This window comes from Budorcas taxicolor, chromosome 10, assembly GCF_023091745.1.
Source record: "Budorcas taxicolor isolate Tak-1 chromosome 10, Takin1.1, whole genome shotgun sequence".
Taxonomy (NCBI): Eukaryota; Metazoa; Chordata; class Mammalia; order Artiodactyla; family Bovidae; genus Budorcas; species Budorcas taxicolor.
In genome coordinates, this window is record NC_068919.1 from 9,563,387 (window position 1) to 9,578,216 (window position 14,830).

A 14,830-nucleotide genomic window follows, 5' to 3' on the forward strand; every position below is an offset into this window, starting at 1 on the left:
AAGAAATGCAAGCTAAGCAAATAAAATAGAACAGTTATAATCTATTGCAAAGCAGGACTCCGCAGTGTTTCATCACCTTTTTTGTTCACTGTGGTAAAATCTCATTTGACTTGAAGAACATTTCAAGAATTAAACTACAGGAGCCCTACCGCACCACTAAAAGTGACGACCCTTAACCTGAATAGCTAGCCCTCTGTAGAACTGACAGTCTTACTTCCATGAAGACAAAGACAACTAATTCATCTACCCAGAAATGAACTGCAGATATCATTATATAGCTGCTTCTTTTGTTAACAGCCATCTTGGAAGAAACGACATTTACTTCGTAAAAGAGCAATAAAAACACTGAAGTTGGGAGTTGCCTAGTGGCCCAGTAGCTAGGACCCAGTGCACTCACTGTCACGGCCAGGATTCAATCCCTGGGCAGGGAGCTAATATCCCACAAGCCACACAGTGCGGCCAAAATAAAATAAGCACTTACACTGCCTTACATTTCATATGTTCCTTGTAAATAAAAACATTAGGGCCCAATTTACATATACAGCATGGCAACGACACTGTTAACATCGCTATAACTAGATTAAGTGGCCATAAATTCCAACAAGCTAAGCAGAATTAACAAGATGAGCAGTTATCAAAGCTGGAGTTATCAGAACTCAAAGGAATTAAATCTTCAGAAATCGAAGATGATGACAAGGACAAAAATATGCTACAGAAATCATTAATGGAGTATATTTTCATACCAGCAGCACCAAATTCCTAAACACAAGAGAAAGGAATTCACAATGAAGAGCCTGTGCCCCTTCATAATATGCTAACAACTCAGCGCTCCAGCATTTTCAGCATCTCAAACTAAAATGTTTGACATTTCAAAATTCCAGCATGTCCATTTTCTTCAGTAAATCACTGTTTACAAAAATAAAGGTTTATAGACACATGTGTATGTATGGCTGAGTCCCTTTGCTGTTCACCTGAAATTATCACAACATTGTTTGTTAATCTGCTATGAAAGTGAAAGCGGCTCAGTGTGTCCAACTCTTTGTGAATTGTCCAGGCCAGAATATTGGAGTGGGTAGCCTTTCCCTTCTCCAGGGGATCTTCCCAACCCAGGGATCAAACCTAGGTCTCCCGCATTGTGGGCAGAGTCTTTACCAGCTGAGCCACAAGAGAAGCCCAAGAATACTGGAGTGGGTAGCCTATCTCTGCTCCAGCAGATCTTCCCGACCCAGGAATTGAACTGGGATCTCCCGCATTGCAGGCAGATTCTTTACCAATGGAGCTATCAGGGAAGCCCTGTTAATTGACTACACCCTAATACAAAATAAAAAGTTTAAAAAAAAAAAACCTCAGTGGGCCAAGTTCACATTAAAATGCACTATTCATTCAGGGAAAAAAAAAAATAAAGGCTTATAATAAGTCATTTATCACACTGAAAACTTGAGAATTACTACACAATTTAACACTATATATTTGTAGTATTCGTATTAGTTCACATTAGCCTTATCTCACCAAATATATTCTTAAAGGTAAGCTAAAACCTCATCTGCTGAAAACACATAAGAATTAATTATACTTGCGGTATAACCCCACATTTGCAAATAAAAATGCTTTTTGAAGAATGGTATAGACTTCAAAATCTTGATTATAAAATTCATTCAACACCCACCTACATGACAATTCTAAGTCAATTAATCCTGACCACAACAAAACCTGAAGCAATGACATAAAGAAAATGGCTGTTTGGGGCCTTCACGGTAATGCAATAATACATTAATAGGGATAGCAGGTTAGGTTTTTCCTTCTGTATAAGGGCCACAGGATCTGGTCGTGTTTATTTTTAACTACACTGGCTAAGTGAAGTGAACTCGCTCAGTCGTGTCCGCCTCTTTGTGACCCCAGAGACTGTAGCCTACCAGGCTCCTTTGTCCATAGGATTTTCCAGGCAATAGTACTAGAGTGGATTGCCATTTCCTTCTCCAGGGGATCTTCCCAACCTAGGGCTCGAACCCAGGTCTCCTGCATTGTAGACTGATGCTTTACCGTCTGAGCCACCAGGGAAGTCCTGGCTAAAGAGACAGTAAATACAAGTAGAATCTGAATCATTCAATGATCAGGCATTAAGTAAAAGATCTAAAATATTTATTATGCAAAATTATGAGCCAAACACTTTGCTAGGCATCTTCATATAAACTACACTATCTAATTAAGGGATTCGTTGGTGGCTCACAGGGATACTGGTGCCTGGCAAGTGTCATTTAGGAAGTCTCTTCTAGTTAACTAGTGTCAGGACCCAGCCCACCCACCAGCCCACAGGCACCAGTCTTGGAACACTCTAGACCAAAGAGTAGCTGGGGGGACCTAGTCCTGCCCATAAACGGGCCAGCTGCCATAGGACCCCCCCGAGCCCTCAGGGACCCCAGGACCCGCCCTGTCTACCAGAAGGCTCAGGACGCAGCCCACCCACCAATGCGTGAGCAAGAACCCTGGGTCCAGCGGCCCATCGATCCCACCCTCCCCACCTGCCAGCAGGCCAGCACTAGTCCTGGGCTCAGCCTCATCCACCAGAGCTGGGGCACCAGACCTGGCACAAACAAGGCCCTCCAGCCAGTGGGTAGGACAAGCCCACCCACCAGCAGTCTGGCACCAGCTCCAGGACCCCCTGGGCCTGCTCCCCCTACCTACAGGCCGACACCAACCAAGAGTTTAAGGTATAACGTAGAAAAGACAGTCTCTTCGACAAGCTGCATGTAAAAGCTGAGGTTAGAACATTACCTCACAGCATATATAAAAATAAACTCAAAATGGATTGAAGACCTAATCTAAGACCTGAAACCCTAAAACGTCTAGAAAAAGACAGAGGCGGAATATTGACATAAATCATAACTATTTTTTTTGGACCTGTCTCCTAAGACAAAAGAGATAAAAGCAAAAATAGATAAGTGGATCTAATTAAAAGTGTTTTCACAGCAAAGGAAACAATCAACAAAAGAAAGAGACAACCTATGGAATGGGAGAAAATATCTGCAAATGATATTAGTGACAAGGGATTAATGTCCAAAATATATAAACAGCTCATACAAGTCAGTATCAGAAAAACCACATAACTCAATAAAAAATGGCAAAGATGTGGGGAAAAAAGGGACACTGTTGATGGCACTGTAAACTGCCGCAGCCATAAGGGTATGGAGGTTCCTCAAAAAATCAAAAGCGGCTATCATATGATTTAGCAATTCCACTCCTGGGTATTTATTCAAAGAAAACAAAAACAGTAATTTGAAAAGATGTACGCGCCATAAAAGTTCACTGCAGCATTATTTAAATAGCCAAGATATGAAAGCGATCTAAGTGGCCACTGATAGATGAATGGTCAAAGAACACATGGTGTATACACACACACACAGACAACACACAGAACACAGTGGGATATTCAGTTCAGTTCAGTTCAGGCGCTCAGTCGTGTCCGACTCTTTGCGACTCCATGAATCGCAGCACGCCAGGCCTCCCTGTCCATCACCAACTCCCAGAGTTCACTCAGACTCACGTCCATCTAGTCAGTGATGCCATCCAGCCATCTCATCCTCGGTCGTCCCCTTCTCCTCCTGCCCACAATCCCTCCCAGCATTAGAGTCTTTTCCAATGAGTCAACTCTTCACATGAGGTGGCCAAAGTACTAGAGCTTCAGCTTTAGCATCATTCCCTCCAAAGAACACCCACCCATAAAAAAGAATGAAATCTTGCCGTTTTCTACAAGATGTAACGACCAAAGGGTATTATGCTAAGGGCAATAAGTCAGACAGGGAAAGATAGACATAGAATCGAGAAAATCAAATGAACAAACATAACTAAACAGAAATAGAATCACAGATACAAAGAACAAACAGATGGTTTGGGGGGAAGAAGGAATCAGTGTACAAAATTCAGTTACAAAATAAATGAGTCACGGGTAATGAAATGCACAGTCTGGAGAATACAGTCAATAAATATGCAGTATCTTTGTATGGCAAGAGATACCAGCTAGACTTATCATAGTGATCATTTGGAAAGGTATAGAAATACTGAACCACTGTGCTATGTACCAAGAACTAACATAGTATGTGACAGGTCAATTACTCACCAAAAACAAACATACAAACTTACAGAAAAAGAGATCAGATTCGCAGTTACCAGAAGGAGGGAGATTGGGGAGTGGGGGAATTGGATAAAGACAGTCAAAAGGTACAGATTCCCAGTTTTAAGTACTTTATCTCACAACTGGGAATGTACTATACAACATGATAATATAACTAATACTGCTATACTTTATAAGTGAAAATTATTAAGTAAATCCTAAGAGTTCTCATCACAAGGGAAAAAATTATTTTCTATTTCTTTAATGTTACATTTATATGAGATGATGGATGTTCACTAAATTTACTGTGGTAATAATTTCATGACGTATGTAAGTCAAATCATTATGTTGTTCACCTTAAGCTCATACAGTGCTGTATATCAATTATATCTCAACAAAACTGGAATACAAAACCAAAAAATAAAAGTGTGTTACTATCAACAAGGCACCGACATCTGGGGCTGTAAAAAGAAAATAAAATGAAGTCAGCAGTGGCTGGAGAGCTCTCTAAAACAGAGCCGGGAGGCCACTGATGAAGTGTGATTTAACAACAACGGCCCAGATGGAATCTGAATTTCAACCACTATCTTAACTGAGGTATCCACAGTATGTGCCCAATGTTCCAGAAACTCAAAATATTTATCCAACCCTTACTCTAAAGTAACTCGTGACAGCCTATTCATTAAGAGCAAATACTTCCTTGCATAGTGGTCAACCATAGTTCTTGCCAGGTAATGACTTTGTGGCTTTCATCTTTATAAGACTCTGGACTCTTTTCCACTGTACAATCTCGAACTGCAAATCTTAAGACCCCAAATAAACTATTTTATTTGTAGCCCTCTGCATTTTCTTGGTCGATAGGACTGGTTCACCTTTACTTTAACTGAAGTTAACTCGAGAACATCCCTATAAAAAGGTCACTCTCATTCAGACACATTTCTATATGCCCCTTGAAAGTGAGAAAAAACAGTGTGGATAGAGCTGGATGTGTTGTCTGTTGTGTGCCCAGCCACTCAGCCATATCCAACCCTTTGCGACCCTTTGGACTGTACCCTACCATAATGTACACACACCAGAGACCCATGTAAAATTTCCTAGTAGACTCCACTGAGAAACACTGATAGTGAAGGTTAAAGAGTTATATGCAATGTAATTTTCATGGATAATATAAAGCTGACAATAAATAAAATTTAAGTTAAAAAAGTAAGCTAGGCTTTATCATTGGCAATGCAAAATCACTGACACATTGATTACATCGTACTACACGATACAGTAAGACAACAGAAGAGCGTGCAGTCCTTCGGGGCTACGTCAGCTCTGCAAACCTAACAAATGAAAAGACCACCCCAGTTTCAGCAAGGACTGAAAAAATGCTACGTTGGTTACCTTTGAATTGTTAAATCCAATGGCCACTTTTCAGCCTTCATTCCATCTGCCTTCTCTCAGCAACTCCTAACATAGTTAACCACTTCCTTGCTCCTTTCAGCTTGCTTTTTTTTTAAAACTTTCCTCTGGTTTCCTAGCCCTCTGAGCACTGTCTCCTTCCCTAGTTGTTCATTCATTCACACCTTAAATATTGATGCTCCCTACAGTTTTGTCTAAACTGCCTCTTTCCTAAAAAGAAAAGTTCTCCCTGGGCGATTTCATCCATTCTCATACTTTATTACCCACAATTCTAAATGCTGATGCTTGAATCTATATTTCATCTAAACATGCATTTTCTTTTGCAGCTCTCCTGGTTTCTATATACTTTGCCTGAAGAACTCCCCCTACTCTCCAACTGGTAAAAATCTTCTCAGGCTTTATGACCTAATATATTACCACCTCAGTGAAGCTTTCAAGAACTTTTCCAAATAGTGTTAGTTACTCTTCTAGTTCAGAAGTCATTTCCACTATACCATCTTCTGAAAAGCTCACAAAATAGGCAAGTATTATCATACCTCCTTAGAAATAAAGGCACTGAAGTCTGAAGAGATCAAGCAACTTGAACAAAGAAACATTACTACAAGCAGAAACATCAACTTAAACCCAGGTCTTTTCACTCTAGGTCCAATACTCTTTCTAATACACTGTGATGTTCTCAAAAAAAAAAAAAGAGAGAGATTCAGAAACTCAGTAGTTTTACCATTGTTTAAAAAACTAATTAGTATTGTCTGTTTCTAGAAATTACTTTCTAATTGAATGCTTAATCCAAAAACAAATTATTAATAATTACTATTTTAAATTATACACACACAGCCAAACTGGTTAAAACAGGCATTCAAGACAAAAGAAAATATCTCACACCCATCAGAACAGCCATCATAAAAAAGAAAACTACAAATTATAAATGTTGGAGAGAATGTGGAGAAAAGGGGACTCTACTGCACTCCTGGCAGGAATGTAAACTGGTACAGCCAATATGGAGAACAGCACGGACTCCTTAACAAACGAGGAATAAAACTACCATATGACCCAGCAATCCCACTAGTGGGCATATACCCTGAGAAAACCACAATTCTAAAAGGCGTATGTACCCTGATGTTCACTGCAGCACCATTTATCACAGCCAGGACATGGAAGCAACCTAGATGTCAATACAGAAGTTGTAGGGGCAGCCGGGGGGTGGGGGTGGGGGTGGGGGGTGGGATGTGTGTGTATTATATTTATATATAGGAATATTATTCAGCCATAAAAAGAAACAAATTTGAGTCAGTTGTAGTGAGGTAGATGAACCTAGAATCTGTTATACTGAATGAAATAAGTCAAAAAGAGGAAAACAAACATCATGTATTAACACCTAGTGGCTCAGTCGGTAAAGAATCTGCCTGCAATGCAGGAGACCCGGGTTCAATCCCTGGATCAGGAAGATCCCCTGGAGAAAGGAATGGCAACCCACTCCAGTATTCTCACCTGGAGAATCCCATGGATAGAGGAGCCTGGCAGACTACAGTCCACGGGGTTGCAAAGAGACGAATATGACTGAGCAACTAACACCTTCACTTTTATTTCAACACATATATATGGAATCTAGGAAAACAGTGAACCTATTTACAGAGGAGCCATGGAGACGCAGAGGTAGAGAACAGACTTCTGGACACTGCTGGAAAGAGAGGCTAGGAGAAACTGAGAAAGTAGTAGCACTGACATTTATATATACTATCATTTGTAAAATAAGTTAACTGTCAGGAAGCTGCTGTATAACAAAGGGAGCCCAGCCTGGTGCTCTGTGATGACTTAGAGGGATAGAACTGGGGGTGAGAGGGGGAGGCTCCAGAGGGAGGGAACACAAACACACACACACACACACACACACGGAGGCTCCAGAGGGAGGGAACACAAACACACACACACACACACACACACACACACACACACACACATATAATTATGACTGATTCGTGCTGATGTGTGGCAGAGACCACCTCAAAACTGTAAAGCAATTATCCTCCAGTAAAAACATCACCACTGCAGACACTGTAGTAAAGACTGGTGCAGGAGATTCATACACAGTGCCTAAGTACAGGGGATGGTAGATCAAATGAAGAGCAGAACACCTGTATGATCTCAAAGTGTCCCCCCATAGGTAACTAGAAAAAAATCCTATAATGGGGAAAATTAACATTATAAAGGTGGGCACCCTATGCCTCCTGACACAAAAGTCTAAGAAGGTAGTATTGCAGCCTGGGATATTTAACAAGAGTCAAAACGTGAGGAAACACCAGCAAAGGCAAACTGATTAACATGCTATAAAGTAATTGGCTTGTGTTCTTCAAAAATATCAAGGCAGGGAAAGACAAAGGCTAAGTAACTATTCCAGTTTAAAGGAGATTAAAGAGATATGAGAACTAAGTAAACTATATAATCTTGGACTGGATTCTACACTAGAGAAAAAAAAGCTAAAAAAAATTAAAAGTATTTATTGGGACAAATGACAACACAGGATTATAGACTGTAAATTGTACTAATGATAAACTTCCTAACCCTAACAGTGCTGCAGTTGTGAATGAGAATATCCTTGTTCTTAAAAAATACATGCTAAGGTATGAGGATAAAGGGACATGGTGTATACAAGCTGTGAGGTAAAAGACCAGGACACCAAAAGAGTGGGTAACAGGCTTTTTAATGGTGAAGCGCTCCAGGCCGGGGTTCCCGGACCCCAACGAGGCAGGTCGAGGAAGTCGGCGCCCAGACCATGTTGGGGGTGGTTTTTATACGTTGGTTGCGAGGGATGGTCAGGCTAGATGGACGGGGATTCGGACAGGTCGCCAGGCCGAGGCATCGCGGGCTGACAGGTCCTTCTATGTGGCTGGGGTGGGGCGGCTTTAGCTGGTGAAGTGTGCTGTCATTGGTCCCAGGGATCTGGGAGGCTCCTTCCATTAGGGACTTCCCCTGCCGGTGGGAGGGAGAGGAGGGGCGGCCCATCACGGCCCCCGGGGTCCGGCCTTACACAACCTATTCTCCAATGGATCAGAAGAGATAATACGAATGTGTGTATGTCTGTGTGTGGATGGAGAAAGAAAGAGAAATAAAGCAATGTAGTGATTTTTAAAAAACTGAGCCTACATCAAGAGTAGTTCTCTATTATTCTTCCAACTTTTTTGCAAACTCAAAATCATTCAAAGTAAATCATCAAAAATGAGACCAGAGGTTGTGGGAGAAATGGGTGAAGAAAGTCCAAGGCACAAAGTTCCAGCTATAAAACAAATAAGTCAGGGGGATATAATGTGCAGCATGGTAACAACAGTTAGTAACTACAGTTAATAATACTGTATTACATATTTGAAAATCACTAAAAGTGAATCTTCAAAGTCCTCATTCGAGGGGAGGGGGGAACCAAACTGTAAGTATGGTGACAGATGTTAACCAGACTTGCTGTGGTGATAATTTCTCAATATATAAAAAAATCTACTGAACATTATGGTGTATATCTGAAATTAACATGGTGGTGTCAATTATACTTCGATTAAAAAAATCACAGTACAGGATTAGGGTAAGCTTGAAGTTTTTTACATAAATTTTGTCATTTGGGTTTTTTAAAAAGGCAAGAAATATCACATTTTTATAAATGAGAGAATGTAAGCTCAAGAGAGGTTAAGTGACCACTTCCAGAACACAGATCCCTGTTTCTGTACAACTGCACTAGTTTGCAATTCAATGGCCAAAATGTTTCTAATTCCTGAAAGCCTCAAGGTCATACACTCTCTACCACTAGTAAAGTTTTAATGATTTGATTGCATTCTCTAATAAGATATAATTATTTCCTTCTCCAGGGGATCTTCCCCACCCAGGAATCAAACCCAGGCCTCCTGCATTGCAGGCAGATTCTTTACCAACTGCAATACAAGGGAAGACCAAGGTACAATAAACTTTGTCAAGCAGCATATCCAAATACTCAAGAGAATGGGCTCTGAGATGAGACTGTGAGCTCAAACTCAGGCAGCGCAGTGTTCTAGTTCTGTTATCTTAGGCAAATTAACCATTTGTGCTCCAATTTTCTCATCTGCAAAGTGGAATCAAAGTATTTTTGGGCTGCTCTATATCCTCTGTGGCACCTGAAAGTCACAGAATAATTTTCCGTAAGTCACACTCACTCAGCCAAACAGTTGTCAGGAGGACCAAATGAGATAATCAATGTAAACTAGTGTGCAGAAGTACTCAAAGTCAGCTATTTTTATTTCAACTCCAACATGCTCAGTCGCCTCAGTAACACTGGTCACAGTCAAAACCACACATTTTTTTCAATATTAGACCCAAATCTGACAAAATAGGAAATGAAAGGCTCTAAGAGGAAAACACCTTAGAAGTTCACAATCCATAAAAGTAAATCAACTGTAAGCATATCACATGCAAAACAGACTCTACAGACTTAAACATTAATTTAACAGTTGAAATATCTGCTAATAGAACAACAGAACTGCAACAAGCTTCTTGTTGGAATAATCCATCATCTAAATGCATAGAAGGAAAAATGAAAAATTACTGAAGTTACATTACTTATAAACTTTGCTAACCTGAGAATAAGGAAATAAACAAAAAACTCTATTCCACACACTTCACACAGATTTCAGTTAGCTTCTTAATACAGTCAAAATGTAACCTCAACTTCAACTACTAGCAATTTCCAGAATGCCTTTTAAAATAAATTTTTAATTAAATTTTAATCAAATAAATTATTTAATTAAATAAAATGAATTTTAATTTATCTTTCTGACACCGCAAAGCCACCAGCATAGCTACTTTACCTTAAGTTCAGCATAAATCTAGTGTCAGCTTATTATGTTCAGTAAGTACTGAGAGATCAAAAATAAGAAAAAATGTAAAAATTATTACCAAAAAATGCAAAGTTACCAGAATTCTGTAAGTTTAAAATTACTCCCTCTCCCTCACCACACACACACACACAAAATGAGCGGGCTGTTTTCTTTCCCTTTTTCGGTGGTACTTAAAATACTCGTAATAACTTTAAAAACACACACACACGTATACACTGTTTAGGGTTCATTTTTTAAATCCACATTATTTGCAAAATTGTGCCACTTGCCCACACTCTAAATATTCTCCTCATACGCTTCTTACCGTTTCCGAGCTTTGTTTTTTGGTTTGGGGGTTGTCTTTTACTTTTGGTGGGGGGTTTTGTTTTTTCTTTTTTGGTCTGTAATGCAAAAGGCATTTTCCGGGAACACTGGTGTCTGAATACACCAGCCTGTTCATTCATAAAGCGCCTAAAACACCTCCTTGCTTCTACACTCAAGAGTCACAGAACAGGTTCCCATAAGACACAATCTAGCTTTCCCTCTCAGCTCCCCAAACTTGAATCCTTCCACCCTAGCGAGAGAATTTCTCCAGGTGGCATCAAGCAAACTTTAAACTAGCTTGAAGCGTTTGCTCAAAATTCAGACTCCTGGGCCCCAGACCAATCGGGGTCTTTGGGGGTGGCACCTAAGCGGTCCCAATGGTTCTTTTTCACTGAAGTCTGAAAACTCCTAGAGAACCCCTCCACACACTCAACCCAAACTCCCAACAACTCCCACCACTCCCAAGTGATACCGCGGCAGCAAACGCCCGCTCCGCTCCCGGACGGTCTCAGGGCGACCCTGCCCCTGTCCCGGGAGCCCCAGCCCCTCAGTCCCGTCCCCACACCCCAAACCTTTCTCCTCACTTCTTCATATCGCTGCTAAAGAGGCCGAAGGCGCCGGAGGGGGAAATGGTTGAGGTCGCCTCCTGACCCAGCTCCGTCGCCTCCCCTCCTCCCGACTGCTCATTGTAAGCGAAGCTGTTGCTGGACATCGCTGCGGGGTCGCCGGGTGTCGAGCTGGTCCTGCCCGGGGTTCTCTCTGACGGGCTCCGGTCCCAGCGACTGGAAACAAAACTAGTTCTCGTGCAGAGGGGCGCGCGCAGGCGCTTCCGGACTCGTCACCGCTCCCACAGCCGACCCGGCGGGCCACCCCCTGCGCATGCCCAGTGCGCGGGCGGCCAGAGCCCACCCCCCGGCCACTCCCGGGCCGGACTGGAGTTCCCGCCTCCGGGCTTTTGAGGTAGCCGAGCCGCTCGAACCCAGCCTCTGCGCTGGGCAGGCCCTCAGCGGGCTAGAGACTAAGCTCTTTTTAGAGTTGGGGGTTTTTTTTGGAGACAGATACCCACGTATCCATTTTGGTCCCTTAGGAGATTCCCCGGGCCCGGACACCTCGTTTTTTGGATTCTTGTTGTAAACCAGAAGCTTTCAGATTTCTCCTGGAACACCATTTAACACGCCAGGTCAACTTTGCTAAACTTAATCAGGATTGCTTTTCCTGTTTAGGCTGGTGTCTAATGCTTTCCCTCCAGCCTGCTTAGTCTTGCTGTTACATCTGCCCCAGGCAATCTTTATGCAGAGCTCTGCGTTTTAAGGAAATTTCTAAAACCCTGTCTTTCTGGGATCTGCCACCGCCAAGATGGGATCATTGTAGTTTCAAAGGAAAATCCTGGGGCCATTGGTTCCAAGGAGCTAACGGCGTGCTTCCTACTGGCGTTTGTCTACCAAAAGTAGAATTAAAAAAAAAAAAAAAAATAGAGCTGTCCCGAACACCAGAAGTAGCCCATTATCTGGGCACCTCTTTTTGTTCTTCTTCTGGTAGCACTTACTAAAGTTTTAAGGGGAGTCAGGCAGAAAGTTGCCTGGCTCCAGAGTAGCACGTGAGAAACTTTTTCAGGAGTAACTTGCCCCCCTCACACCTGATATTTCGGGTGGATTTCAGAGCATGCTGCGCACTATTTCCACTGCTTCCGGTTTAGGCAAGCTCCGAAACCTAGAGCCTGGAAGTTAGAAACTGTAAGGGGACTAGTGAAACACAGGGCTTCCCTCGTGGTTCAGAAGGTAAAGAATCCCCCTGCAACGCGGGAGACCTGGGTTCCATCCCTGGGAGCGGAAGTTCACCTGGAGAAGGGAATACCTATATGCACTCCAGTATTCTCGGGAGGAGGCAATGGTACCCCACTCCAGTACTTTTGCCTGGAAAATCCCATGGACGGAGGAGCCTGGTAGGCTACAGTTCATGGGGTCGCGAAGAGTCAGACACGACTGAGCAACTTCACTTTCACTTTTCACTTTCATGCATTGGAGAAGGCAATGGCAACCCACTTCAGTGTTCTTGCCTGGAGAATCCCAGGGACAGGGGAGCCTGGTGGGCTGCCATCTATGGGGTCGCACAGAGTCGGACACGACTGAAGCGACTTAGCAGCAGCAGCAGCAGCAGCTAGTATTCTCGCCTAGAGAATTCCATGGACAGAAGAGCCTGGTGGGCTACAATCCATGAGGTCGCCAAGAGTCAAACACAACTGAGCGGCTCACACACACACACACACACACACACACACACACACACACAGTAAAACACAACCCAGAGGGCCAGTGCGTGGGGCGGGTCCGAAGTGTATAAGGATCAAAATGTGGTCTTCACGTCCTCTAATGGCCACACTGAAAACAATAATCAGTTATCACTACACATCTTCCCCGGTGGCTCAGCAGTAAAGCCTACAATGTAGGAGACCCAGGTTCAATCCCTGGGTGGGGAAGATCCCCTGGAGTAGGAAATAGCAACCCATTCCAATATTCTTGCCTGGAAAATCTCAGGAACAGAGGAGCCTGGCAGGCTACAGGCCATGGAATCTCAAAAAAGAGTAGGACACGACTTACTGACTAAACAACAGCACATACCTACTACTACTAAAATCACCGAAGTCCACAACACTAACAACACCAAATGCTGGTGGGGATATAGAGCACAAGAAACTCTCATTTGTTGCTGGTGGGAATGCAAAATGGTACAGCCACATTGGAAGATAGTTTGGCAGTTTCTTACAAAATTAAACATACTTTTATCATATAATCCACCAATTGTGCTCCTTCGTATTTATCCAAAGGAGTTGAAAACATGTCCATGCAAAAACATGCACAGGTGTTTTTAGCATCTGTATTCATAATCACCAAAATGGAAAGCAATCAAGATGTATCTTCAGTGGGTAACTGTGTAACAAAAATGTGGCACATTCAGACAGTGGAATATTATTCAGCACTAAAAAGAGAGGAGATATCAAGCCATGAAAAGATGTGGAGGAATCTTAAATGCACATTACTAAGTGAAAGAGGGGTTTCCCAGGTGGCTCAGTGGTAAAGAATCTGCCTGTCAATACAAGAAGATGCTGGAGATACAGGTTCAATCCCTGGATGGAGAAGATTCCCCTGGAGAAAGAAATGACAACCTACTCCAGTATTCTTGCCTGGGAAAACCTATAGACAGAGGAGCCTGGCAGGTTACAATCCATAGGGTACAAAGAGTTAGACATAACTTACCAACTGAGCATGCATCCCAGTGAAAGAAGTCAATCTGAAAAGGTTACATATTCTGTGATTCCAACTATATGGCATCTGGAAAATGCCAAACTATAAGACAGTAAAAGCATCAGTGGGTGCCAAGGATTCATTTGGGGAGAGGAGGGATGAATAGGCAGAGAAGAGAGGATTTTTAGGGCATTGAGAATACGCTGTATACCATGATGATGAATATGTATCAGAATACATTTCTCTAAACCCACAGAATGAATAACACCAGAGGTGAACCTTTTAGACACTGTGAACTTTGGGTGATAATGATGGGTCAGTAAAAGTTCATCAGTTGTAACAAATGACCACTCTAATGAAAAGGTGGTAATGAGGAGGCTGTGCATGGCAACCCACTCTAGTACTCCTGCCTGGAAAATCCCATGGATGGAGGAGCCTGGTGGGCTGCAGTCCATGGGGTCACGAAGAGTCGGACCCGACTGAGCGACTTCACTTTCACTTTTCACTTTCATGCATTGGAGAAGGAAATGGCAACCCACTCCAGTGTTCTTGCCTGGAGAATCCCAGGGATGGCAGAGCCTGGTGGGCTGCCCTCTATGGGGTCGCACAGAGTCGGACATGACTGAAGTGACTTAGCAGCAGCAACAGCAGTGCATGTATAAGGGCAGGGCATATATGGGAAATCTCTATACTTTCCTCTCAATTTTGCTATGAACCTAAAACTTCTAAGAAATAAAGTTCTAACAAAAATTAAGAGTTTAATTTTAAAAAGAAAAACCACACTGTTAACATTGGAAACAAGCATGACTGCAGTTCTAGGTCCTCTAATGGAGAGAGAAGAATGCCCTCCGTATTTCATATTCTGATCAAAACATGGCAGGTTTTTTATTCATGTTTGAATATTCCTCCAGGGATGAGACTAT

At 42.4% G+C, this 14,830-nt stretch overlaps 1 protein-coding gene across 1 annotated transcript in view; it reads right to left on the reverse strand.

Annotated features, from left to right (window-relative positions):
* Positions 1–11,444, reverse strand: part of AP3B1 (adaptor related protein complex 3 subunit beta 1) — a 239,174-nt gene extending 227,730 nt beyond the window's left edge. The window contains exon 1 of the mRNA XM_052646454.1: positions 11,250–11,444. Coding sequence (XP_052502414.1) covers positions 11,250–11,377 — 128 coding nt within the window. The 5' untranslated portion in view covers positions 11,378–11,444. The remainder of the gene's footprint in view (positions 1–11,249) is intronic.
* Between the last annotated feature and the right edge of the window lie 3,386 nt (positions 11,445–14,830).